At 42.7% G+C, this 27821-nt stretch overlaps 1 protein-coding gene and 1 long non-coding RNA gene across 7 annotated transcripts in view; one reads left to right on the top strand and one right to left on the bottom strand.

Annotated features, from left to right (window-relative positions):
- Window positions 1-27821, top strand: part of rgs3a (regulator of G protein signaling 3a) — a 121565-nt gene that overhangs the window by 17967 nt on the left and 75777 nt on the right. Inside the window, exons 8-12 of one of the 6 annotated variants that reach the window (XM_069715262.1) lie at window positions 889-979; window positions 13878-13945; window positions 25158-25239; window positions 26154-26259; window positions 26663-27095. In XM_069715262.1, coding sequence (XP_069571363.1) covers window positions 889-979; window positions 13878-13945; window positions 25158-25239; window positions 26154-26259; window positions 26663-27095 — 780 coding nt within the window. Of the gene's footprint in view, window positions 1-888; window positions 980-1746; window positions 1922-11450; window positions 11488-11892; window positions 11912-13180; window positions 13449-13877; window positions 13946-21038; window positions 21809-25157; window positions 25240-26153; window positions 26260-26662; window positions 27096-27821 lie in introns of those variants that run through there. The other 5 variants (XM_069715265.1, XM_069715264.1, XM_069715267.1 and 2 more) reach the window with 5 other exon arrangements.
- LOC138630755 (uncharacterized) overlaps window positions 1-27821 on the bottom strand; it is a 103796-nt gene that overhangs the window by 45166 nt on the left and 30809 nt on the right. The gene's annotated exons all lie outside the window — the stretch shown is intronic.

Here is a 27821-nt window from a genome sequence, read left to right as displayed (position 1 = left end):
CTGTGTTCACATCATCAGGATTACAAATCAGAAACCCTCTGCACAGCCTGCATGCTTTTATTGAACACACACATGCAGTAGTTGCAAATACATAACCCACTTGTGCATGCACACACATATGCAGACACACACACACACACACACACACACACACACACACACACACACACACACACACACACACACACACACACACACACACACACACACACACACACACACACACACACACACACACACACACACACACACGCGCGCGCACACACACGCATATACACGCACACACACATACCATCTCACAAGGCAGAACTACCAAAGTCGGGGCATCAGCTGCTGGAATAAGCTAAAGCATTGTGTGTGAGTTTGTGTGTGTTTCGTGTTTGTCGCCCCGACGGAAAAAACAAATTGAGCCTGTGTGTGTGTGTGTGTGTGTGCGTGTGTGTGTGTGTGTGTGTGTGCGTGTGTGTGTGCGTGTGTGTGTGTGTGTGTGTGTGTGTGTGTGTGTGTGTGTGTGTGTGTGTGTGTGTGTGTGTGTGTGTGTGTGTGTGTGTGTGTGTGTGTGTGTGTGTGTGTGTGTGTGTGTGCGTGTGCACCCTTGGCTTTGTGTACGTGTCCTTCGTACAAAATGTTTATGCTGTCACATTGATGATTCATGTTAAATTCTGCTCTCATTAGACTGAATCCCCGAGCTTAAAGTCGGCAATCATGCAGACATGTTCACATGTGTGACGTGCACTTCTACACACACACACACACACACACACACACACACACACACACACACACACACACACACACACACACACACACACACACACACACACACACACACACACACACACACACACACACACACTCAGTCGCTCTGTGTGTGTGTGTGTGCTCCAGGAGGTTCAAGGATGGTACTACCTACTCGGGGAAGATCAGGGGAGGAAGAAGCATCTTAAAGTGCCGACAGAAAACAACGACCGCACCGTCGGTAAGTTTACATGTTTTCAAACCTCGCTGCTTTTCAGGAACTCGTTCAATCCTTCTTTGCTTATTTCACTGATCAGATGATTTTCATTTAAATCTGTTTTCAGGCTATATTTGGTTATTTTTGGCCCCCCAGTAATGAAGCTCTGGTTGTTAGGAACGTTTGCACTGATGTCACAATCTGTGTCATTAGAAGTAAGTGGATAAAAGGGCTTATTATAGATTACAAAATGATTCAATCAAAAGAGAATTAAAAGGTAAAAGGACAGTGTGTCAAAATACATTTGAAGAAAAAGGTCAACTGTAAGAACACAACTTACTGTAACATATATTCTCACATGTCTGTGTTGGCTCGACTAGCGGCTCTAAAGTCTCTTATCAAACCTCAGATTGGGAGGCGGAGCCACTGGGGAAGGGAGGGATTAAGAGAGGGAGAGAAAGAGAGACAGAGAGGGATTGGAAGGAGCAAACAAGGGAAAGACAAGAGAGAGAGAGGGAGTGGGCAGGAAGGAAGGAAGGAGGAAAGGAGGGAAGGAAGGAGGGAAGGAGGGAGGGGTCTGGACGAAACCCTGACACATCAGAGAGAGAGAGAGAGAGAGGGAGACGGAGCTCGCCCATACCAACCGCTGCTGGATTGGATCTCCCTTTACACACACACACACACACACACACACACACACACACACACACACACACACACACACACACACACACACACACACACACACACACACACACACACACACACACACACACACACACACACACACAGACACGTTGGTTTGGAAAGCTCTATTTTTATTTATTTATTTATTTTTTTCCACCCTTTTGAGTGCTCCTTCTCTTCCTACTTATGTTTGCACTCACTCGTAGTTGGTGTTGGTGGAGGTGTGTGTGTGGTGGAGTTATGCCTCTCTGTGCCGGCCGTCAGGGCATCCTGGACTAGGTGAGTACTATGTCTGTGTGATCATACTTGACTTGTACTCCTTTGCACATGAGGGATGCTGTAGGAAGTTGCGTGTTGCAGCGTAGTTTGTTTTGCAAGATGCTGTAGAAACGTGTCGTCCATCTCCGGCTGCCGTTTCATCTCTTTTTACTTTTTTTTTTTTTTTTCCCTCTCTTATCTTCCCTCCTTTTATTTCCTGTCTGTGGGCTGTCATTGCTGCTGATATTACTTTTAATCTGTCTTTGTTACTCTGCCTGCGCTGCTAATCTGTCAATTCTCATCATATTTGTTTTTTTCCTTGCCGGGCTAAATTTGTTTTCCGTGGTGAGACCCCCCCGAGGAGCTCAGCCTGCCCAGGCATTGGATTATGATGCACCTAGAAATCAGTACGACCCTATTTTTCATTCTCCCACGGACTCTCTCTATCCCCCCTCCTCCCACAACCACAGCTCTCCCTGGACTCACTGACACAGACTTTCCTTTGCATATTCACATAATTTCATTCTGGGTTATGAGACCGACGGTGATATCGTACGACGCCAGCTAACCCATCCCAATTTACACCGCTTGGCTGAACCAGGCTAATCTGCCTCATGCAACTTTAAAATTAGTTTTGTTCTTCTGTGGATGGAACTGGGGCAGAGGTATCAGATTGGACAAGACTCAGCCAGCAGGAAACCATTACGTAGTGTTTGCATGAGGGGATCCTGACTTGTACTTCGGGGGGTTTCGCAGCCCAGCGGGGATTTTAGCTTTTGTTTGTGCTGACGGGCTGGAAGGTGTTTAACTATTCCGCAGATTTGCCCAAAGCCGTGCAGGAAGTTTTAGAGAGAATTTATTTCACGGGAAAAGCCGCATGCTCGGCTGTAATAACGAATGTTGAACGTTTTCATCTTTCCCGGCAGCGACGCTGCCCCACTACTGTCTCATCGGATCTGTGTGCTCCGTGCTTTTATGTGTGTGAGTGGACGGTGCATACTCATGCATGCACTGGTTTGGTGCCAGCTGGCAGAATGTAGGCCATGGAGGCACTGTTGCAGCATGACATGCTCTAACATGGAAACGACCAAACCCTCGTTCATTACACTGTCACTCGGCGAGCCTCCATCCTCTCTCCCTCCGTCTCCCTCCGTCCAGTTCTAGCTTGTTGTCTAGTGTTTCTCAATATCCTTCAGCCTTTTCTCTGTCAATTTAATTTCACACTTCTCGATCTCACCTGTGTTTTTATTCACTTTGTCATTCACTCTGGCATCTTCACCCATTTTCTTTTTTCTGTTAGTTCTCTCTCCATGTTTCCTGATACTCAAAATGCAGGAAGGCTTCATTAAACAAACAGGTTGATCGAACAGTAACTGTTCACCCATACGAGGCCATGATTTTTGCAGTATATAGTGTGCGGTGCAGAAATGTGTGGCGACCCTGAAATAATTGGAGTGATTCGGGGCAGACGGAGAGCTTGGCAGGCTCGCCGTGTTCTTTTCATGCTTTGGATCCAAGACAAATGATCATTCTGCTGCATGTCATCATCTGTCTTTTAACTTCTGCTGTCAAATGATGATGTCATGGCAGCACTCAAAAACTGTGAATCTACCACCAACTGTTTAGACGTAACATCTTTCACTGTTCATGTTAAATTAATAAAAAAAATATTGATCCCTACGACACAGTTTCTTTTTAAGGTGAGTTGAAAGACATTAGTTGGAAACTTTTTATTGTTTCATGTTCGTATCAAAGTAATATTTGTGTTCTCGCTGGGAGGTTCTGTCCTGCAGGAGATGTGGATAGTTGTGTGTGTTGGATGATTACAGTTTTTGTTTTGTTCATTGTTTTTGTGCGGCACTCAGGGGAATTATGGGACTCAAGATCTGCATAAGTCGGCTGTTCTTTCGAGCCCCGGGTTGAAGAGGTGCCGTTTTGCGTGCCATCTTTCACCCGGCAGTATGGAAGGAGTTTCACACGGATTAGAGAAAATATGTTGTAGATGCTCATGATATACAAATATTAGTTATCCAAGGTTATGTAGAAAGATTAGATTAGATGGTATTTACTATTCATCATCCTCCCTGCCAGTGAGTTAAGTTTAAGAAAGTAGAGAATAAGGAAGGATTTCATATTAGGTAGATAAACATACAAAGATGAAAAGATAAATGTAATCTGAAAAGAGTTCAGAGTTAACTTTCCAACATGAATTGCGGTATCACATGACTAAAGTACTTGTTTCTAACCAGCCTATACGTGTAATGCCTTTTATTTTAGGGACAAAAAGATAAGGTACTTCTCGTATACTTGCAATGCGATGCAGACGTTCCTTTTTAGGTCATTTAGGCAAACCAGGCTGAAGTCACAACTATTTAACTCTGACCAGAGGCTGAGAACCAAAATATCTGTCTGGCTGACTTCGACCTCAAACCCTATTCATGTAAACAGACGCACTGCTCAGTGCTATGATGCCGTATCCACTTTGAAAGAATGTCCAACTTTGTTAGCAAAAATCATCTGTTGTATCAAGTCTTTTACCGGTCTGCTAGTTAATCCTTGTTAATGTGCACAGGCTCTCCCCAGAGGTGCACCGTTTGGATCAGTGTGCCTCACTAATCCCTCACTCAGAGACCTGAGCCGTTTCACAGGCCGCCCATCGTCAGGCCAAATCCCAGAATTACGCTGGACTACGACGCTGGCAGCTCCATCTACACATGATGCAGCGTCAGCCTGACCTAATGGGAAGGAAAATTGAAGGCTGGCTTTGGATCACACAGTAAATGCAGAAATCTGTTATGGCCAAAAACAAAATCTTAAGAAAAGACTGTTATTCCTCTAATAAGTTGTACTGATGTTGCCACTGCTTTTATAAAGAAAATACACTTTTTCCTCCTACTAATTATACAGAATACATTTTAGAAAGTCATAAGTCATGCCTGTCTTTACTTTCTGGTACCATTGTGGCTCAGGCGGAGTTTATTTTTTTTCTTACACAACAAAACCTATCTGCTGAGCATTGACAGCTAATTACACTGTCGGGCTACAATAAAAAGGGCTGCCATCTGAATTCACTTAACATGAGTTGAGAGGCTGAATTGTGAGGGCTTGCATGACTGGCAGCTGAACAACATTTTTTGAAATAAGGCGTGACGGCGCAATTAGCGCTGATTTTTCAGGACACGTTTTGTTTTGCCGTGTTAGGAAGCTCACAGTGACGTTGTGCAAAGGGCTTTAAAGGCTGTTCTACACCTAGAAATACAAACAATGCAGGATACACTGATATTCAATCTAATTTGGAGTGTATTCAGAGCTTATTCTGTCGGTTTGTAAAAGGAAAATGTATATATATTAACATATTAATAGTCGAGTATGAAAGGAAGGTAAAACCCACAAATTATGATAATGGGATAGTTTTGAAGTTGCCTAAAATGCTTAAAGCCACATCCTGCCCGTTCATTTCTGCTAACAAAGAGGGGAAAGAGGTGTTGGAGAAACTCTCCCTTCGCTCTGCTTATTTGGCGAGCGTATAATGTGTCAGCAGAGACAGCTGACCCACGGTGACATGTACGTGTGTGTGTTTCTGACCGTGGCTAATGCACTTCGCTCTGACGAGCTTACGATGTGGGTCAGGTGGTCTGTGTATGCATGGGAGCAAAAAATAGCAGAACACCCACTGGGTCTTGCGCTTAAAAAAAAAAAAGTGTGTCATCTGCACGATACGTGCATTTGTTTCACTTTTCAGAGGGGACGGGCGGGGAAGCCAGACACTGTCCCAACCGTCCGTAAGCACGGCCAAGCTTTTCCAGATGGCGAGCTGCGCCTTTAAATCAGCAGATTAAAACGTACACTATGTGATTAATTTATATTGGAGAGGTTGGACATGGTGGGGGAGGGGGAATGTATTATAAATTGAATTCAGTAGGGTGTGTGTGTGTGTGTGTGTGTGTGTGTGTGTGTGTGTGTGTGTGTGTGTGTGTGTGTGTGTGTGTGTGTGTGTGTGTGTGTGTATGTAATTGTATGTATGTCTGACGTGCCTTGCAGATGCTCCGAAGGTTAACATTGACCCAAGGCTGATATCCACTTGATCCGAAGTGAAGCTTTTTGACTCAATAGGTTGTGCTTTCAGCTCTCAGCTCTGTGCTACTGTGCTACACATTCTGCTCTTTTGACACTGTATTATATAATAACACAACCATGGCGGCCCGCAACTCTAAACTCTCCTCGTAAACTAAAGCTCTTTAGTTAGTTGAAGCTGACAGTCGGCCTCACGTCACTCGTTTTGGATATTCAATTATTTAAATGTGTATTTTTTTTGAGCTGAAATAAAATGTAATAAGTAATATTGTGACTGTGCTAGAGCACAGAGAAATGTAATAAAATGTAATAATCTAATAATGCTAGTTAAAATATACTTTTTTTTTTTCATGAACCGCCTTATTAACAACAGAAAACAACCGGCGGTTTCTTAGTCTAACAGAAGAACATGGTGCACAGCATTTGTAAAGCTTTTCTACTGAAATTTGGGCTTATCGAAACACTTAATGACTGATTATAGCAGCTGGATCATCTCTGTTGACGTGTACTACGGTGGACACGTCACACTCAGGTTACTCACAAGACCACCTTCCTACAAGGGAAAACTCGGCCGGGAGTTATTTATAACATCTCTGACAAGTCGGTCAAGTAAGACTCAGGCTGTATACTCAAATGTAAATTTATAGTCTGACTGCTTTTTGATTTCAGAGGAAACCTTATCTGCTTCTCTGGCTTATGAATACAGACTGTTAAAATACCTTTTATTCTGTATTCAGCTTTACTTATTCATCCCTGGTCAATTAAACCTGACCTGCCAGGTTAGGAACAGCACAGCTATAATTAGGAAATAAATGATGATTGAATGACATTTATCTACTTCGCTTGTTGTCACAATGCCGTGGCTTAAAGGAGCGTTGGACTAGAACAGAGGCTTCATTATTGTTATTAGCAGCACCGCTGCTCCTCCTGCAATAAGAAAGCAGCATGTCGGCGGAGAAAACAACCTGTTTTCAGTGAAGTCTCGCCCTCATAACAATTCACCGAACGGGTCGACGAAGCTGTCAAGAGGCTCAGACAGATGTTAACCAGGAGCGGTCGGGCCGTGAGTGTGCATCACAGCCGTGAATCTCCGCAGACAGCGAAACCTTCAGAAATAGCACAGACTTTAATCGGAAGTGGGCGGTCGCTTCCACGTGTCCGGGTCAGAAGCAATGAACCCGGAGAGCTTAAGCTGTCATCGACACAAAGTGATTTCACATCAACAATTCGCTGATGGGCAGACGTGTTGGGTCTGCAGATGGTCGGCGGGACTGAGTGGGCGAGACTGGAGGGAAGATAGACAGGAAGATATTCAGATCTGGTTCTGCAGATATGCAGATGTTCATATTCTTAAAAGAAATTAATCTCTTTTCCTTAAACGGTCGGCTTTTAAAGGTCCTTTATTTCACAATGCGTTTCATTTGCAACGCCCGTTACATGATGCTGATTAATGCTTTCACAACAGCTAAATCTGTATTCTTACAGTATATAGAGTTTTTAAATCTGGTGTCTGGTGAGACATTCCCATGCTGGCCGGGTGAATACAAACTGGGCATGCTCCGGTTTTGCCTTATGCTAAATTGAAAATTGGGATAAAATGATTCAATGCTGCAGCTCTTATAGACTTTAAAAGTGTTAACCAGACCAAATGAATCAAATTCTGACAGTGACTGTAATTTTTCAGGGGTTATGATGCTGAAAACAACTCATCCACAGCCACAACAGCAGCAATAGAAAAGCCAACAGTGGAGCAGCAGTGTATGCTGCAGCTGGACCTGCTTTATTGTAGAAAAAGAAATGGAAATCCAACATTGCACAATATTTACCCTTTAAAGAGTTTTCCTCTTCGGAGAGCTGCAGTTGTGATCGTCTTGATTTCAGTTCAGTTTGAATTATTTAAAACCTCCACAGCACCTTTTCACACCTCTCTGTGGAGAACAATGTGCTCCTTCAGTGTGCACACACACCGAGCAGCTTGGTCACAATGCCACTACATAAAAATCCATATTAATGAGTTCAGATCTGGTAAAAATTCGCTCCAACAAAACACTGGTTCCTTAAGACAGAAGGATTTTTAGGATTCTCGTGCCTGCTGGTGAAATCAAAGATTTTGTTGGTAAATTCTTCTTCAGTTTGTGTCATATTGAAGCTGTTACTGCTGAACCTGATAAACTGATGATAGTTGAAGTTTATGATTTGTGAAATTTGGTGGAACAATTTAGATTGTATATAAAAATTCATCCCAGTCTCTGAACATTTCTATGCTTGTTCAACACAAATCTTTTTTTTTTTTTTTTTTTTTTTTACTAATCTCTATCAGGGACCAAATCCTGGAACACTTTAAGTGACTGGACAGACGGCATAATCCTTTCTGGCTGTTGTTTCTTCCTCAAGACAGAAACAGGAAATGAAATGCGTCAGTCACTGCTGTCTGTTCAATCAGACTGCCCATAAGTCACCATCTTGCCTTTTTCTACATGGCATCATGCAATAAATGAGTCAGAATCAGGGCACTAACGTATCTCATACTTGCTCTGTTATTTAAATTTGAATGGTGCTCTTATGTCGTGATTTAAAATGCTTTTGACTGATAGTGTGCAGATAAATCGAGCATAAATAAAATGCACTCCTGTATGTGTGGTGAACACAGTTCATTACCTGTGCATCCTTAAACAGGCCAGATGTTTTTTACTACAGTATTCATGTATGTCCTACATTTGTGTTGCAGTTTGCGGGACTTAAAAAGTGGTTAAATGCCTGAAGTCCCTGTCAAGGCTCTTTTTTTTTCTTATGAGTGTCTTGCAATAGTCTCATTTAAAGCTCAATGTTGGGTTAAATTATGTAATCCTTAAGGTCTTGTCCTTTCAGCACAAAATCCGGTCATCTGCCCATTTGTCAGATTTTTAATAGCAAAAAGTCTCTCGCTAAATTGTCCTGTAATTACCTGCTATAGTTACATAGATAAAAACTCTTCCCCCTTTGTGAAGACTGAAAAAATAACGAGATAATTGGCTCTTAGACGTCACTGCTCTGTTTCAGCGAGATGATGGCGAAGAGAAACTCGACGTCCATCGTGGAAACACGACGATCCCTCAAAGTTTCTCCGTGTTGCTTGTGTCCCGTAACGAGCGACGTGGCAAAGAAAAACAAATAAATAAGTAAGCGATGGCACTTATTCGTTGAGGTTTTATTGCCACTGATGCCCGGTCGACCTTTCCTAAAGGATCTTTCTCATCTTACGACAGTAAAAGGAGCTTTTGTCTGAAAATTGATAGAAAAATCATTTAAAGAAACTGCTCGTATGGAATCAACATTCACTGAAGCCAGTTTAACATTGAGAAAAATTAAGAAGTTTTGTGATGAGACGGCAGCACCTGTGTACAAATAGTTATAAAGGAATATGCAACACACTGCAACACTGTGTGGTCAAAGAGGAAATATGAAAGACCTGAGCTGGATCCAACATTTGCTGCAGCATCACTCGACACACTTTTCTTTTTCTTCACAGTCAATTTTGTCCATTGACCAACAAAACAAACAGCCTGAGGCTGCATTCATTCTCTCAACCTCGTACTGAGTCACACATTTATTTACCAAACTACTCGGATGTCGATATCGTTAACGTCATCAACCCAAAGCAGCGCAAATCCTATTCAAATTTTTCACAATCATGTTTTCACAAATGTTTTGTACGGAGTTTTAAAGAGTTCATCTTGATGTCACTATATTTTTCTGAAGGGATGTTTGAAGCTGGAACATCATCTTGTGACTGTGTTTACTTGAAGCTATGCTCCACCAGACATCGGTGCTGCCGCAGTATAAAGACCTCTGGTGGTTTGGATGTGTGCTCGGTGATCTCTGCAGCAACGCGTTGGTTGTTGGACGTCAGATTGTAGAAGCCGACATGCTCAGAGACGCATGTTCACTGAGCTTTAAACTGGTCCAATCCAGCTTCAAGCCATTGCCAGAAATCACTTTGTAAAGTAAACAGTGTGTGTGTGTGTGTGTGTGTGTGTGTGTGTGTGTGTGTGTGTGTGTGTGTGTGTGTGTGTGTGTGTGTGTGTGTGTGTGTGTGGGAAGTAAAATAGGTTAAAACAACACTAAACGTATTATTAGGAGGACAGCAACTCGTAAACAGTGTGTGTGTGTGTGTGTGTGTGTGTGTGTGTGTGTGTGTGTGTGTGGAAGTAAAATAGGTTAAAACAACACTAAACGTATTATTAGGAGTACAGCAACTCGTATCTAAAATATTAAAGATAGACTACACAATATCAGTCCTATTTACTGTTTGACTTTATATTGATGTGTATATTTACAACTCCATTTCTAAAACAAAGGTCGCTGTGTAGTGTGTAAATAAAAACAGAATGCAGATCATATAAACCCATATTTCACTGAAAACAGACCAAAGACAACACATCGAATGTGGAAACTGAGAAATGTGTATTGTTTTACGGAAAACATGTGCTTATTTTGAATTGCTGGTGCGTTACATGGACCTTTTTGGGTCTTGATGAAAACTTGATGAAAACAGAACCCGCAGGAATGTTTCCTCATTTAGTGCCACCATTTAGTTGGGTTTGGTAAAAAAAAAATTTAAAAAAAAATCCCTCGGTTAGGGAAAGATGAGGATTTGGGTTGAGTTCATGACTTGACTGCTTCCTTTAAGTTATGCGACTTTTGTCGTCATGGCAACACTAAACGGCTGTCTGCATCTTACCCAGACCATCCTCTGTCTATAGACGCCAACTCAATTATTGATTTCTACGACCACCAGAGGCTTAACTTTAACATCTACGGTGTGGCTGCGGTTTATAATTTGCTGCTTGCACAAAAAGACCAATTGGGTCGTCTTTTGGAGGACTGTCTCTTTTTTTTGTTTTTGTTTGGGCCCTGGTTCGGAGATACACAATATTTTATAGGATGTATTTTTTGGTGTTGTAATAAAAAAATCAACTTGAACTTCAATCGTATAAAAGGTGAAGTAATTAACTTGTACAGGAAATATTTCCCTTAGTTACATTCCCTTTAAGTGAATGTAGATTTTCACTGTCCCAGTACTTTTTGCAGTGTTTTAAATCAGATTTGACTAAAATAAGCCTCTTTTCTTTATTTAAAATCTCATTCCACATAGCAGCTCTAATGTTATCAGCTCAAATTAGACATAAAGAAGTGAAAAATGTAATCTTGCATTTTTCTTAGTAAGTCTTTCAGTAGAAGAGGACAGTTTGTATTCTGCCATCTCAGCATTTTGAGATTGTGATGATCACATCCTTAAAAATATTACACTGAGCATTATTATATTCATGCACAGCTGGCAGAAACACCCCATATTTCATGATTGCCAGTCACATCGCTCGTCCTCGCCTCTCGTCAGTGCTTGTATTTATACGCTGTGCTAATTTGTGCAGTTTAAACAATCATTTCAACAATCAAACAACTCTCTCCAGCAAGTGTTTGTTTGTTTGTGGGTGACAGCAGGTGAAAAGATCGGCTGGGTGTCAAGTGAATGGGTGAGTGGCGCATTGAGGGACTCGAGCAAATTCAAGGGCTGTTTATATTCTGGCAAATCAGAGACCGACTGACTCAACAGCAACAGACTGCCAACATCTTTTGATTTCTTGTCTTTTGCGTGTCTTAATTTGCCTCTTTTTCTCTTTAGTGTCATAATCTGTCTTTCTTAAATCTTCTTCTACTCCACTCGACTACCCATTTATTTTTTTCCCCTCTGGTTTCTTGAATGTGTCTCGTGTATACTTTTCCCACTGTCTGCTGTCTCCGTCTGTTATTATTCCTCTTTCTTCCCCCTCTCTTTATGTCAGTCATGCTGTCTGTTTTCTCGTTGCCAGCTGCTCCAAGTCGCTACCCTCATATGCCCTGTGCCGCTCATGTCTTACCCAGACAAAAGGCTCGTCTTCTGGGCTTAATGCCAGCCAGGTTAGCTCTTCTCTTTTCTCTGGACCCCTGGAGGTTTCAGATTCACAGTGACAAAATCACTTCTTTTTTTTTAAACCGACTTGGGGTTACTATGACAACTAAAATGGCTGGAGTTAAACTATAGGGTTTGCACTGGAAAGTAAAAACTGTGTGCAGAATCTTTGTTCTGTTTTAAAGTTCCCTTCCACTCAAAAAAAGTTTTTTCTTTTACTTTACTTGGATTTCTAATCTTTAGTGTGTAGAACGATGTATGGGTGATTATTTACAATAACTTTTTACATTCCCTGTGTTCACCTTCAATTTGAAGTGTAGTGTAGTTAAATCAATGTTATTATAGACATGAAGGCTTTAGTATGAAAAAAAACTAATAAATCTGTATATAACAGATAAATTAAGATTTTTATGTCTTAAAAGAGGTTTTAAGGATATCCTCCAAACTATACGTGAAAAAAAGATCTTTTTAATTGCCCTCCTAAATTATTCACATAAACACTGATGGATTTTCTGCTAGTGTTAAAGTTTGGTTGGTTCAGTCACAAACATGACTTGGATAGGTTCAGGAAAAGATCAAACTTTGGAGTAAGATAAGGAAATAAAGCTCAGGGACTCTTTGTTATCATGATTACAAGTCTAACCACTCCGTTAGTTTCAGTGAAGGATCACGGTCGCTGTTAAAAGTAATTAAAGTTGTCTTAAAGAAGGAAACGAGAAAGAAATATCGCCCGTTTTGTTATCTGACTTCCTCCTCGGCTCTCAGCGGACAAGAGACAAATAACTACTGAATACTTGAAACTCACTTGAACTTAAACTTCCTTTTTTTTGTCATTTGTAGAATGGCTGATGTGGGGTTTTTCTTGTGGGGGAGGATGGTCCTTCCTACAAATACATGTTTTACTGCCAAGTGTCGTGTAATCCAGCGTTATTTTATTGTAAAGAATAAAATGCAGGGAAACATTTTAATTATGTACCATCAGCGACACTGTAATTTAGTTAATTGCTAATTAAATTGGTAATTCAGAGTATGTGTATAATGTCGATGTTACAACTTTTCACGAGGTTAACTGGAGTGCACTCAAACATTTGAACACTCTCTGACTGATGTTTTGGCTCTTTGGACGGCGCTGACGGAGTTCGGACGGGCCTGAGGAGGGATAACGTCTCCCAGGGTGATGGAGGTCGGGGTGTGACGAAAGCGTAGAGAAAAGAGAGGAGGGATAAAGGACAGATAAACACATCAAACGGAGGGATGGTGGTGGCGGTTGGAGGAGGCGATGGACCCGGAGACTCTGTGTGAAGTTTTGGGAGACGGAGAGGAAAAAAGGGGAGAAGCTGAGAAGGAAAAAGGTGCAAGACGGACATAACGGAAAGAAACCCAGAGACAGAAAGAGAGGCAGAGAGAGAGGGAGAGAGAGGGAGATCTGCATTGTGGCCCAAAGCTGAATGCTGCCTTTATGAGCGATAGTTAAAAGGACACTGAGGCGTGAGTCCCGGTAACCATAGCAACTTCCCAGGAGCCCTGTGACGGACGGATAATAGAGTGAGAGAGGAGTTCCTTTTCTCTTCTTCAGCCCTCCCTTCCTCCTTCCCTCTTCCCTCTTCCCTCCCTCTCACTTGTTCTCGCTTCCACTCCTCTCTCGGGCAGTTTGTTGAGATCCTCGCATCTTGCCGGATTTTTCCTCAATGCGGCCGGCCTGTTTTTTTGTTTTTTGTTGTTGTTGTTGTGTTTGTTTTTTAGTTTTTTTTTTTAGTTTTTTTTTTATGTGCGCTCTGAAGTTTGAGTCCCAGCCCAGGAAAGGCTGCTGCAGACAACTGTTGCCGTAATTGCTTGTTGTTATCTATTCGAGTCACTTTTATGGACACTCAGAACTATTTGAGGACTTTATTTTTGTGCATCCGGACGGCTGTTTGGGAGAAATGTGCTCCAAAGGCACTGTCTCAGCCCGTGATTCCTTTGTCTACATTTCAGACGCTGTGCTGTCAAACCATGGTGCTGCCCCCGAGACCAATCGCCCTGAGAATATGCAATGCTTAACAGTAAGTGGAATAAAACCCTTTTCTTTTTTTTTTTTTACTGTTTTTTTTGTCTTTGCATGTGTGTAAAACCTAAACAAGCTTACATCTCTGGCTTTTTCTGCTGTGTGTGTGTGTGTGAGTCTGTGAACTTGAGAAACAGAGATATTTTGGGGAGAGTGAATGGACATGTCTAATAAATTCTATTGCTATCGTTGCTGGTTCGATGTTATGTTGCGTATTTCTCCATCCAGGCGCAAAACTTTTTTTTCCTTTGATTTTTGTTAGTTGTACGTATCCTTATGTGTTTAATTTCGCTGTGTTAGCATAGCGCAGGGAGGGATAGGCCTCTTTGATATGTAGAGAGTAGTTGACCCGTGGCATTGCACCATGTCCTACAAACTCATCATGCATAAACATGCCTTCACTACCATATTTACTGCATGAATTGCATGTTACACATTCTCGGCAGCCATAGCAACTAATTGAATCATGCGTTTGAGCTCTGAGCGGTGAATGGAGCAAGATGTCATTTCTCGAAAGACTGTTTATGAAAGAGCTCAGTTGCATGCGGAGGGAAACGGCGGTTTGAGTTGGGAAGTTAGTTTTAATCATTTATTCATGGAGATCTAAAGTCCTTCTTGTGTCTGCTTCTCGTCATTTACATTATGTCTTCTCAGTTTTGTCACAATATGTCTGGAATATATATATATATATATATTTTTTTTACTGTGAGGTAACTATTAATTATTATAAATGAATGAGCACTGAAACTGTTTAAATACACACGATACTTTTAACCATTTTACAGCAGATGATGTGATGCTGATTGTTTTCGTCAGCCTTTGCTTGAAAGCAAAAAACGACATGAAACGTGAATATATTTACATGTGAAGACTTCAGTAGTTTACTGGATTAAAGACCAGTTTCATTTGAGGATTTCCTTTATTCTCGATGCTCCACGACGGATGACAGATAGTTTTCACTTTTCTAGCTTGTGTTGAACTTCAGGGGCAAAGTGTCATATTTAAAGGTCCTCCTTCTTTAGCTTTTTGCGTAAATAATACAATACATGAACCTCAGTGTATCGTACCGGCCAGCAAAGGAAAGTTTACCACAAGCTTGATAGATGCTCACATTTTGCAGGCCGGATAGTTTGTTCGCTCGAACAAAGTAAAAAGCTGTTGTCTAAAAAGATGACGTTACATATGCATAATGTCCTTTGGCTTTTAAACCACGCATGATGCATCGCTTACATCATGTCTTTGTCCCACTGTCATCTCAGCTGTCAGTCAAAGACAACACAAGGTCCCGCCCTCCCTGAGGCTTGAATGCTCAACGAGATTTTTTTCATTCCTTTTTCATTTTCAGTAATAAAACAAGACAAGTATTAAATAAAACAAGAAAGTTTGGCTTCTTCTCAAAGAGCAATACGTTACATTTATCATGTCAAAACTATTGTTGGTCCAGTGTACAAGTTGTGCATTAATCTCCGGATTAAAATAAAAATGTTGAATGATACTGACCCAAAGAAGTCAAGATATATATACTTAAAACTGGCTTATTAAATATGAAGCACTACGTCCCAAACCAGTGTTAACGTCACACTTAGATATATAAATACTCAGAGGAGCGCATCGGTCTTTACTCCCCGAATTATTTGCCGCTTCCACCAGAAGTAGGATTTCTTTTTTGGCTTTGACTTCTGCATCTTTTGTTCACACTACAGCTGCGGGAGCACATTTATTCTTACTCGGTCATGAAGTGGCAAACCTCCAGAGTGATTTTCATGGAAAATTGACTCTGGCTTTTGTTAACACATGATGTCAACATGTGTAATACTTTTACCAAATTCACTAGTGCTGGTTAAATTGCAGGTGTGAGGGAGGCTATAATTAGACCGAGCTGGTCATTATTGAACATCAGTGGGAAAAGTCAGGTGGCACATAAAAGGCAACTAACAGCTTTCCTACATGGGTACTTTGGGTGTATTTTTAGGTTGCATCCCATAATTCAGGTACTTGTTATAGATGGTGTTTTTGTGGGCAGGTTCAAATGGAGACTGTCCACTAAAAATGGGAGGTTAGGATGCAGTTTTCAACCCAACTGTGCAACATATTTTCAGCATAACAGCACTTTATTGAAAGCAGTCGGCGATGAGTGACAGTGAATGACACATGATATACTGTATATATAGTTAATATACATCAATCTTATTAATGTAAAACAACAAAATGTAGATTACTGTTCCACTGATGCTGTTGTTCCTCTTGCGACCACAGACTTTACATTCAACTTTTAAAGAATACATTTTTTACTTGAAGTATTAATTCTGTGATTAATTTAGAAAAGGCTGGTGTTTTCAGCAGCGCTGTGTGTAATGAAAAGATTTTGAGTCTTCTCTATTCTGCAGGGTTTTTTTTCCACGTGGGACCAAAATATCCAGACAGAATCTCTGAATGGAAAAGATCCAAAAATGTGAACACGAAAACCACATCTGTGTCTCACACTCGACTGAACTAAATAATACTGCAGATTGTTGAAAAATGCATTAAGAGAAACTTTATTTGTTGCGTAATAGACGGGTACATTTTCAAATTTAATACTTGTGAGAACTTTTGTTGTTTCTCTGTGACAACTTTGATTCCAGCTATCATCAAAACGGGATGTAGTTTGTCACAAATGGTCTTTTACTTATATATATAAAAAAGAAGAGACTATTATAAGTTGGAGTCCTGGAGTGACTGACAGTCAGACCTATTGAGCAGATCAGTGTGTCACTAAACTGCATCCGTGTTGCCGTGGAAACACTGCAGGATGTCAACGCTGTGGAAAGCAGTGGTCCTACGGAGTTTGTGGAGCTAATAAGCCAGACTGTACAGGATTACACAGAGGAGCTCACTTCACTTTCACCTTTCACACACTCTTCTTCTCTCGAGGAGAATAATGCAGGTGCTACACACACACACACACACACACACACACACACACACACACACACACACACACACACACACACACACACACACACACACACACACACACACACACACACACATGACTTTTCTCACCATGTACTGCTACTAGATTTAACCCTGTCTCGAGCACTCTGTGTATCACAAGCAAAGTGTTTAATTTCATTAGAGTAATTACATTCCTCACATCGCCGGCAGACAAAATGATACGACATTCATGACGTGGAGAGTTTGAGCAGCTTTTTATTAAAGTTATGAAAGGCAGCGAGGAGGCCGGTAATCATGTGGAAAAGACCTGGTCCTTCCTTTCCCCTCCCGCTCTCCTCCTCCTCCTCCTCCTCCTCCTCCTCCTCCCTCTTTATCTGCGGGTGAATCAGAGTAACATATGATTGTGTGGTTTGTGTGGTGCAGTCTCAGGAGAGTTGAAGAGGGTGTGAGGGGGGGAGGGGGAGGGGGAAAGCACATTCAGCAGTTAATTTAGTGGAGAATGGAAAACTTTTAGACTCTTCTCCGCTTCTCTGGATCTATTTTTTGCTGCCTTGTCCTTGCTCCCTTCCAGACCGCTCAGTATTTCCTCCTTTACTGCTGCCGTGTCCTCCTCTTCCTCCTCCTCCTCCTCCTCCTCCACCTCCTCCTCTCTTTACCCTCTGTTCACTCTCTGTCGCACCATGGCCGTCACCCCTACGAGACAAAAAGCTCTGTGGTATCACTGACTGCCCGCTCTTCACTGGCTCAAACATTTTTCAGTGTTTGATGACGGCCTTGCACACGAACAGTTTGGGTGATTTACACGGGGCCCATTAGAGGCTTTGGAAACTTCAGATGTTGAAGATAATACTTGATATCCACAAAGGAATGTCCCTCGGAAAACCCACAAGGCTATTTCCAGAATGCTTTCCCACTCACTGACCATACTTCAAAATCTTTCCTCTGCATTTTTGCGTCAATAAGTGTTCTTGTTTATTTCGTTAATCACCACGATGATGCTGCAGTTTTGCTTTTGGTTTAAATGTCTTTCCAATTTATCAAAACAAAAATCCCAAAAAACAAGCTGCTTTTTGAAGATAATGTAACTCGGTGTTGGTGGCATTTGGAATTAATAATCACACGAATGTCATTTTGGGATGACAAATAAAAAAAATTTTTTTTCTTGCTGTGATATTTAAAGAAAGTTTCACTTTCTCTTTTAAAAGAAAAAAAAAACATGAAACTCAAAGAAAATTCTTCTTGAAAGTTTTCTATTTTGAGTGTTACTTTGACTTTATAGGCATTCACAGTAAACAGGTTGACTTTGTCTGTCAAACGGAGCTGAAGTAGACGTAAACACAGATGTGCTGGTGAGTGTTTATCTCCAATATGTGAGTGAGAGAGAATCTGACTTCATAACGACGATCACCCAAAAAAAAACAGATGACGTACGTCACAACAAGAGTTCAAGAACAAGGTCATCTCTGTTGTTGTGCCACATCAGCATTTAGCAATTATGTTTACAGGCAAAGGGGGGTGAAAAAAATAAACTACAATAAAAAAATTAAAAAAACCATCTGCTCATGTTCATCAATATTAACTATAGTCCCCCCCCTCCCACCCCCGCATCACTTTGCCTGTCAGCTAGCATTAGCTCTTTAACCGTTTGTGTGTAAATGTGTCTGACACTACTGTCTGCTGGGAAGGATGGGAAGGAAGGGGTGAGGTGAGCTGAAAACAGAGAGGACACGGAGGTCAGAATTTCTGGCCGGCATCTCAGAATAAACGAAGAATGGTTTGTTTTATTGCCAGAACGTATTCCTCTGTGAGTGTTTTGGGATTTGGCCGCTCTTGACCCTGCTCTGTTCTCCTCAAATGTTTGAGCACCCGATCTTTGCCCTTCCTTATGTCGCCCTGTCTTTACTCTTGTTTTCTCGGAGGACGTATGTCTGACTCGGACTCTAGAGATGGCGCTGGTGTTTTGTCAGTGAGTTTTTCCGCCACATTGGTCCAGAAACGGGCAAAAGTACCAAACTCCAATGCTTTCATGGCACCGACCCATTTACCGTCTACGATCAAAAAAGGCTTTGTTTTTCAGTACCAAATTTGTGATATCTTTGGCCACACACACACACACACGTACTTTGCTACGTTCACACAGGAATAAATCTGATGGGCTTCAGTGAGCCTCAGTATTTAGCTATTATATGATAAAATCACTCCGTTTCAACTCAGGTAAATCTTCCATTAGAACTATTATTTCAACAGATTTTGGCCACATGTCTGTCTGAGTTGCACAAACTGCAGTAACTGGAGGGCTTGTGAGGTGTTTAGGGAACATCGGTAAATTATACCGTTTAATGACAGCTGCCATATGAGGCATCTAGCGATAGCTTGCACTTGAGGTATTTACAGAAAAATCAGTTCATTGTAGCGACAGAAAATAACCTGGTTTACACTCTCCCCCTCTAAACTGCATGGAAAATAAAACATGTGAACAGTAGGGTGTAATGTCATTTTACATATATAGTATAGAAAAAAAGTATAGATCAGGAACCGGTATCAAAGCTGTATATCCAGACAAAAATAAATAGATGGATTTTCATGAATTTCGTACAGACGTTCATTTTCCTCCGTGAATCTGTGTGCTGAGCTTCGACTCTTTTGAATTTAAAATGCAACTTTGAGCTGCGACCCTGAACTCGGCCTTGTGTGTTCACTGGCGTGGAAGACGCCTCCTCCTTTGATAGCTGTTTATTCAGGTCAGAAAAAAAAAAAAAAGATAGAGAGGGAGAGAGAGATCCCACACTGCTAAAAAAACCAGATTGGCCTCATCTGGCTCCGAGACAAGCTTTTCAAACTCTTCTTTCACTCCTCTCCCTAAGACATGCTTTCTTCTCTCCCTTTCTTCTCTCCTCTCTAATCCGTCCTTCTGCCTATTTAGAGGTGAACAGCGCAGCGTGAAAGAGAGAGAAAATGTTTTTTGTGTGCTTGACGGGTAACCCTCGCCCTTTTGAAAAGGCAAACAGGGAAAAGCTGCCATTACGACCGGCATAAAGAGGGATCTTAAGACAACGGCCTTTTCTGCCACTTTATTAACGTTGTACAGACTAGTGCAGCGCTGCTCCTCGGTCACCCCGCTCTTTCTCTGTCGCTTCTCTGTGCATGTTTCATTCTACGAGCCAGACATCCAAGCCGTTAAAAGGAAAAAAGAGGCAAGCTGGGAATTAATGGGGCCACTCGGGGTTAGACTGGCCACTGTGTTCGTCCTAATTTAACAGACTTTTCTCCTTCTGCGCTATAGAGGTGTTTTGTTATTATTTTGCAGATCACCAGCTCGTTTCCCAGACATACAGACATTGAAAACAAAAAAACAAAGGTACTGTTTGGATAACTGTAAGAGGGGTAGGTGGGGTGGGGGGTTGTTCACAGACCTGTGGGTTTCCGTGCTGTGTGGCTGGAGGTGAGGGGGGAGCAACTCAAAGGAAAAGCAGAGGAAATATGGAAGTTGAAAACATAACAAACAAGCATAATGTCTGGACGGAGATCGGAGAGTGTGAGAGCCACGGTGGAAAGAGTCCGACGTGGTGGGAACTGCTGCATGTGTGAGTGTGACTCCAAAACAATACTGCTGTCTTTTCTTGGGGAAACGTGGTCATCAAAATTCTCCAGAACCAAAAAGTCGTAAGCAATCACAAACATTTCCGTTCACAGTGAACGTGTGATCTGCTGCTGCTACAGCAAAACCCTCCCCGCTACTCCCTTTGTAAATCCTGCCTTTCACACTATTATTCATACATGTCTCACTTGTGCCACCTAGTTTATTCACTACACAGGACGGTATATCTGAGAGGCTGAGGCCTGTAGCACCTCTCACAGCCTCACAGTGTGGACTCAGGAAGCAAACCGGCCTTATCGGGGGCAGACACACAAAGCTGTCCTGGCTGTAGGGTGGCGAGGTATGCGTAAGTGCGTCTGTGTGTGTGTATGTGTGTGTGTGTGGAGGAGGTGGGGGGGGGGTAGCGGTGGGAGGCACTTCCTCCTATTCTTCTGCTGTTGAAGAGTTCCCATGAGCGCCCCTGCCAGGAGCTACAGTGTGGCCCGAGCAGGCCGAGCCAGCGCCAGTCTCGCCTCCATGACGCCGCCTCACACTCGTACAGCTGATCTCAGGCGCTGCTGCAACTTCTGCTGTTCAGGCCACGGAGCAGGGAGCTGGACGGTGTGTGACAGGGCAGGACGGATGCAAGAAAGGAGGACAGAAGGACAGAAGAAAGGAAGATTTAACTGAAGACAAGGCAGAAAGACGTACGGCTGTAGACTGAACTTGCTCACAGGATTGTACATTGATGACTGGAGTCTTTACTCACAAACTGTGAAAGGAAAGAAAGTGCAGTTGGAGGTCAGCGGCAGCGTGATACCAATTTTGCAGAAAGGACAAGAAAATTGAATCTTGAATCATTTGGGGGGGAGTTGATGCAGACTGGGGCCAGTTTGGCTGAAAGGAAATCTCCAAAGACCGCTTTTGTTACCCACAACAGATTCCTGTTTGTTTTCCAGCAAGGTGAAAAACTTGCTGGAAATATTATTATCAAGAGCCACATCAACCGGACTCTAACCTGCACGCTGCCAGACGAACGGCACCACGGATTCTCTGTGGGCAGCTGTCGGCGTAGAGATGATCCACAACACCCTGAAGTCCACCCAGTCGCCGGAGCGCAGCCCCAGAAGGACGCACTCGGCCGCACAGAGGAAGCTGTGGCGATACTCGGGGTGCAGAGCGGCCGTCCAGGTGGACAGCCAGCGGCGTAGTGTGTGTGTGTTGGCTGCGGACTTGAACACTGGAGAGGGGGGAGGAAGAGGAGGAGGAGGAGGAGGAGGAGGAGGAGGTGTGATGCACACCATCCACGGGCTGTGCCACCTCTGCATCGGATGTAGGCTGCCTCAGGTGTGTGTGTTAAAAAGAGAGGGGAGAGGGGAAGGGGAAGAGAGAGGGGGGAGTAAAGTGCATTAACTTTACAGTATGTGTGGGAATCACCAGAAGGCCCCACAGGACGATGTTATTCCAGTTTTAGACATTTTGCGACAACATATATTGTGATTGATTCACAGTTTTTTCACATCCAAATTATGTCCCCAAAGGAAAACTTCATTTTCAGTCACTTTTAGCGGATTATCAAGCAGGCAGACAACTTTATTTAATTATTCATAATCTAAAATTTCAATAGTAATTGCAGTTAACAACGATACAATATTGGCATACAAAATACAGCAATGCTGTGCTGGATGGATGTCTTCCTCTCACTGTGTGAGAGACAATGAATGAAAAGTTGAACCGTTACAACCTCTGATTGGTGCCTTTATTTATTTGCAAAACATAAACGAAGTACCATAATGTAAACAACTTAAACAGCATAATTAGCGTACAAACAGTGTCACACAAAGACAAGATACGAGCAGCTGAAGTGCTGTTGTCTCTGTTTGCACACTGCTGGATGCCTGCAGGAGAAAATGCACTTTCGCCTGCGCGTCGAACAGAAAGAACAGCTGTCCGCGAGCGAATGCAGGAGACGTTAAAGGATGTGTGTTACTTCAGAGTAACAAATATTTGCAGCGACATGAACTTTTTCTCACTTTGGGCCACTTTGTGCACATAAAAGGATAAGAAAAGATTAGACTGTAAAAGACCGGAGAGAATACAGGGTGGAAAATACAGAAGAGACGACTGCAGTCACAGCTTGAGAATGTTTGTAGTTTCTGAGCTGACAAAAATACAGCTTGACATTTGAATCAGATCTGTGTGTGTGTGTGTGTGTGTGTGTGTGTGTGTGTGTGTGTGTGTGTGTGTGTGTGTGTGTGTGTGTGTGTGTGTGTGTGTGTGTGTGTGTCCTCGTCCCTGAACCCACTGACCCAGATTACACCGTCTGAGCACATATGGATATGACGTGTGTGGTTGCTGGATCCTGTTTGTCAGCAGTTGCTGTTTCCACCTCTGCACCGATGGAAAGGAAGGCAAAACGTTCTCATCAGCTGGTGATTGGCAGGATTTCTGCAAGATGTCTGCCCTGAGGTGTCGAGAGGATGAACACATGGGTCAAAGGGTTCTCTCTCTTCAGCTGGATCTAAATTTATTACAGCAATGTTAAAAAAAAAAAAAATCTTCGTTCTTTCTGCGATTGAATTATTCATTCATCAATAAGGCCCAGCTCATACAATTTAAATATTTAATGCAAGCTGGCAAGTTTTCCCATCCGTTTATCTCCATTCATTTCCCCCCTAATATTTATTGTGATTGATGGACTGAAAAAAAAAAGAAATCCCTTACAGTGCATTTATTCTGATCCTCTTGGATTCCTCCCAGGGTATTTTCCTCTTTTCTGTTACAGTTTGAAAATAATCCCTCTGCTTTTATTTAGTAGTCGGACTGCTTTCACCAACCAGGCCAGAGTCAAAGTGCTTGGACTGCGCTATGCTGACAAATTTAATTAACGCTGTAAAGGCTCTGGACTTTGGAAAAATCTGTCCAAATTAGTCAGCTGGACTTCAAAAGGACACGATGTCTGATAAAACCAGGCAGAGATGAGGCGTGATGGAGAGAGTTGCGCCTCGCAGTCATTGCTTCTCCTTGATTTATGTCTCGTTTTAAATTTCAAGCTGCTCTTTCCAAATGTTTTATGACTGTTTGATGTTTGTCTTCCTTAATTCCAGCGAAATCTTTTCTTTCATGCCATCTGCTGTTCTATTTGTCTTTGTCACGTGCTCCGTCTCGGCCACTTTTTGGAGCCCCGCTGCCCTCTTTCAACATTATTTAATCAGTTTGATACCCGCTGTTTGATCATCTCTTCATCTCTGTTGTTGTTGTTTTTTGGGGGGGTTTCTATATATCTTCGGTCTCTGTCGTCACCTTGTTTTTGTTTTTGTTTTTTTTGCCAGGTTTGTCACTCAGACCGACTTTTACTGTCATCACTTTATCGGTCTTCATTCAGAAATCTCCACGAACACAGAGATCTGCGGCAATTTAAGAATATATAACAACGTCTGTGCTTTCTTGGCACGGTCAGGAATGAAGATGAGTGCGTGTGCGTGTACATATGCGTGTGCCCTAACATGCTGCATGCATATCTTTTTTAATTATGCAGTGTGCCTTTGGTGACTTTGGCCACTGCTAAAAGATATAAAGAAAACAACAACTTTTTGCCACATCAATGATGCAACACATGCGTTTGTATGGCAACAAAGTCAGCTGTCTTTCTCCGCAGCGTGATTGTTATTTTCATGGCGCTGTCAGTTTGGAGGTACACAGAAATAGAGACGGATTGAAGGGACTACGGTTGAGGAGTGGTCGCCTGCGACGGTGTGTCACGGGGCGCATAAAACCAGCGGACTCTAAGAAACCGCGACATTTTAGGGTCATCTCGAGCTCCAGGCCCCCGAATAAATACCGTCTTTCTTCAAGTTGCTGCATCTTGCTCGTGGGTGGACTTTGTAATTCAGATACAGTATGTGTAGTTTTGATCTGCTGCAGGAATAAAGAGTGACAGAGAGAGAGAGAGAGAGAGAGAGAGAGAGAGAGAGAGAGAGAGAGAGGGGGGGGGGAGTAGTGGAGGGATGTCTGTGTGTGTTTTGGACTCCTGGTCGGTAGCAGATGAGATGGAAAGTGAGATGTTTTGGATGAAACTTTGTTGACTTTGGCTCCGACCTTCGGGTGCAGGTACTGAGTGTTTGACAGAAAGAGAAAGAGAGACGATGGGAAAGAACCATCAGCATTGTGTCACATCGTTTACTGTTTTTTTTTGTGGCAGTTGGTGATGAAATATTTATTATTAACATGGATGGACATACTAACTGTACCCTAAGTATACCTAGATATGAATTAATAGGCTGTCTGCTTTTGGTAGATTGGGTTTATTCCATTATTCCCCAACTGCTGGACAAGGAATGTCTCTCCTCTTATCGCTGGAGTTGTTTTTCCCACTAACTCAGCTAATTGGGTTCACTGGGAAACTGCTGTCAAAACACTTTTAATAGGAAGTAGAAGCAGAATACAAATCTACTTAATAGTCCTGCAGGAAGGAAGTTCATTATTTTACCAGCATGCTGCATTTGGTTCCTCAGGTAGCGAGAGGCAGAGAGAAAGAGAGAGCTCCTATCTTTGGATCACCAACTGACTTTGTGTGTGTGTGTGTGTGTGTGTGTGTGTGTGTGTGTGTGTGTGTGTGTGTGTGTGTGTGTGTGTGTGTGTGTGTGTGTGTGTGTGTGTGTGTGTGTGTGTGTGTGTGTGTGTGTGTGTTGTGCAGGTGACCATCCTTCGAGGAAAGGATGGATACGGATTCACCATCTGCTCGGATTCCCCGGTGAGGGTGCAGGCTGTCGATCCAGGCAAGTTGTGCACGCACGAGTCATGAAACTGGACTGTTGTTAGAAGAAATGTGACGTTTTCACTACTCAGAAACGTACAATAATACAAAACTGAACTTTCTTTGAACTTGCATTTCTTATTTCAAACAGAAATCACAGTACTTTTCCGAAGCAGATATAATTGGATTTATGTCTGACGTATCCATTCACAGGACTGCCAACTGTAGATTTCTGGCTTTAATAATATTCAAGACATCAACACTATTCATTGTATATGAAGTCAAACCAGGTGCTTTCTTAAATCAGAACATATTTTATACTCTCCTTTGATCCAATTTAAAGTCACTATGTAAATAACATGATAATGGCTGCTTTGGTTTTACGTTGATTTATCTGCGTTTGTTATCTCGAGGGCACAGTTGAGATAAACAGGAAATGTGGGCACGGAGAGCAGGGGAACCACATGCAGCCAAGCTGTGGATAACAGGGAACCACACCGGGCTCTCAGGCATCTTAGCCCGCGTGGTTTGAGCTCCGTGGGTCGCCCTCCAGCTCCGCATCTCATCAATATGTCTTGCATCAAAAGTTTCATGTGACCTGTGGGTGATTTACTTTGTTGTTCCACCGGTTGTAGCTTTGTGAATTAGCATCAGCCTTGGCTCTGTCAGCAGGGTGTTGCAGTTAACAGGGAGCCCGCCTGTCAAATGAAGAACTTGGAGTCGAGCCCCCGTGAGCTGATAACGTAGTCACTATCCGTATGGAAAAGATAAAAAGGATTCAAAACATCATTTTGGCCTCAGAAAAACAACCACGGTTATTGTTTCTGCCCCTCCCAGACCAAAGCAACATGTGTAATACAAAAAAGAATTTGCAGCCCTGAATAACACAAATGATGAGTGATGATGTGAGCTTGTTCTGTGTCTTCACTGTGGCAGGAGGTCCAGCGGATCAGGCCGGCCTGCAGCAGCTCGACACGCTCCTGCAGCTCAACGGTCAGCCGGTGGAGCAGTGGAAATGTGCAGATTTAGCCCACGCCATCCGGTGAGGATTCAAAAACACCCGAACGCGTTTCATCGGCCGATCTGAGCCTTTCTGATACTGTAGAGCCGCCTGAACAACACTGGATGACACATCTGAGATTCACACAAGGAAATAACATGGAAATTGCTGTAATTTGCAATTAAATGTTGTGATGTCAGCGTTTTATTAAAAGTCAAGAATCAAGATGTCTCATAGACTTTTATAGTAAAATTATGCTTTTATTATGCAGTTAATTTCAATAACAGATTAGATTCACATATTTCTTTCAGTGTTTGAGTTACAGACGTTGTTTAATAGTTGACATGTTGTTTCATGGTTGCTATGCAGCTAAACGTTTTGCTTCTATTTGACTTTTTCAGATTTCAATATCAAGATTAACCATCAATTCTCTGTCTTGTTGTAGAAACAGCGCCAATGAAATCATAGTGGTGGTGTGGCGCACCGGTCCTTCAGCTAAGCCTAGTTTTGAGGGCCTCATCCACCGGCCCTCCTACAAACCTTCCACCTCCAACTACGATGCCCCGTCGCCGCCGACCCGCAGGCGCGCACCAGACGTGGGCACGAGTAAGACCCCCCCGGCCGTGCCGCCTCTCCCGGCCCACCACCGTGCCACCGCTGCCCGCAGGCTGCTGGTCAACGGCTCCGAAGCCGGAAACAGCAGCGGCCTGGGCATGGGGACCCTGGGGTGGGGGGCGCAGGGGGGGTCGGCCGAGGAGCTGGACGGGAAACCGCGACACCTCCACCACCCGCACACGGCCACGCTGAAGGGAACCAGGGTGAAGGCATCCAACGGGGACAACTACATCATCCTGGCGCCCATCAACCCCGGAAGCCAGGTACCGCAGACTGGTGGTGGGCTGCATCTTCATCATCTTCTCCGCCCTCCTCATCCTCACTACGGTCACATGGTGGCTCATCCTAGATATGTCTCCTTACCTTACCTCCCCGGCGCTGATAGATAGATGGACTGTATGTGCAGTATGTCTGGGCCCTTTGGGTTCCTGCTGTCTCTGTGACTTGTGCTTCGTGACATGTTTTCAACACACCACATACTGTGCATATAGTTCAGAGCCATGTAGATATGGAGGAACAGATAATAACATATAAAATATAGCTATTAATAATACGTTATATGCCTGTAATATGTGAAGCTTTGGCAGTATTTGTTTCATCACTTTTTACCAGACGCAGTTCATATTAAGAAAACAATGCTTATGTACCTGACATAACTTATCTTACAGATATCCTATACGTACATTATCTGTGTGCCGTGAATATCAGAACTTTAAAACCAAATAGACATTTAAGAAAGAGAAAGAATTCAACAAAATTATTTCTTTAATGCATAACTTTATGAAACTTCACATATTCCAAGACTGGTCCATTGCATAATATGCAGTTTCAGTATAACACGCATGTACATGCACGATATGACATGCATGTGACATTTTATACAGCCATGTCCTTATATTTGCATTCAGTGATTTTGTATAGGAGGTGAAAGGTTTCATTATAAAAACAAAATAAAGCATTAAATGAAAAAGGCTGATCTGAATTCCTTA

The sequence above is a fragment of the Brachyistius frenatus genome, unplaced genomic scaffold (genome assembly GCF_029030835.1).
Source record: "Brachyistius frenatus isolate BFR_SWC_R1_liver_20210118 unplaced genomic scaffold, ASM2903083v1 Contig_140, whole genome shotgun sequence".
NCBI lineage: Eukaryota > Metazoa > Chordata > Actinopteri > Embiotocidae > Brachyistius > Brachyistius frenatus.
This window is presented reverse-complemented; position numbering and strand designations above follow the sequence as displayed.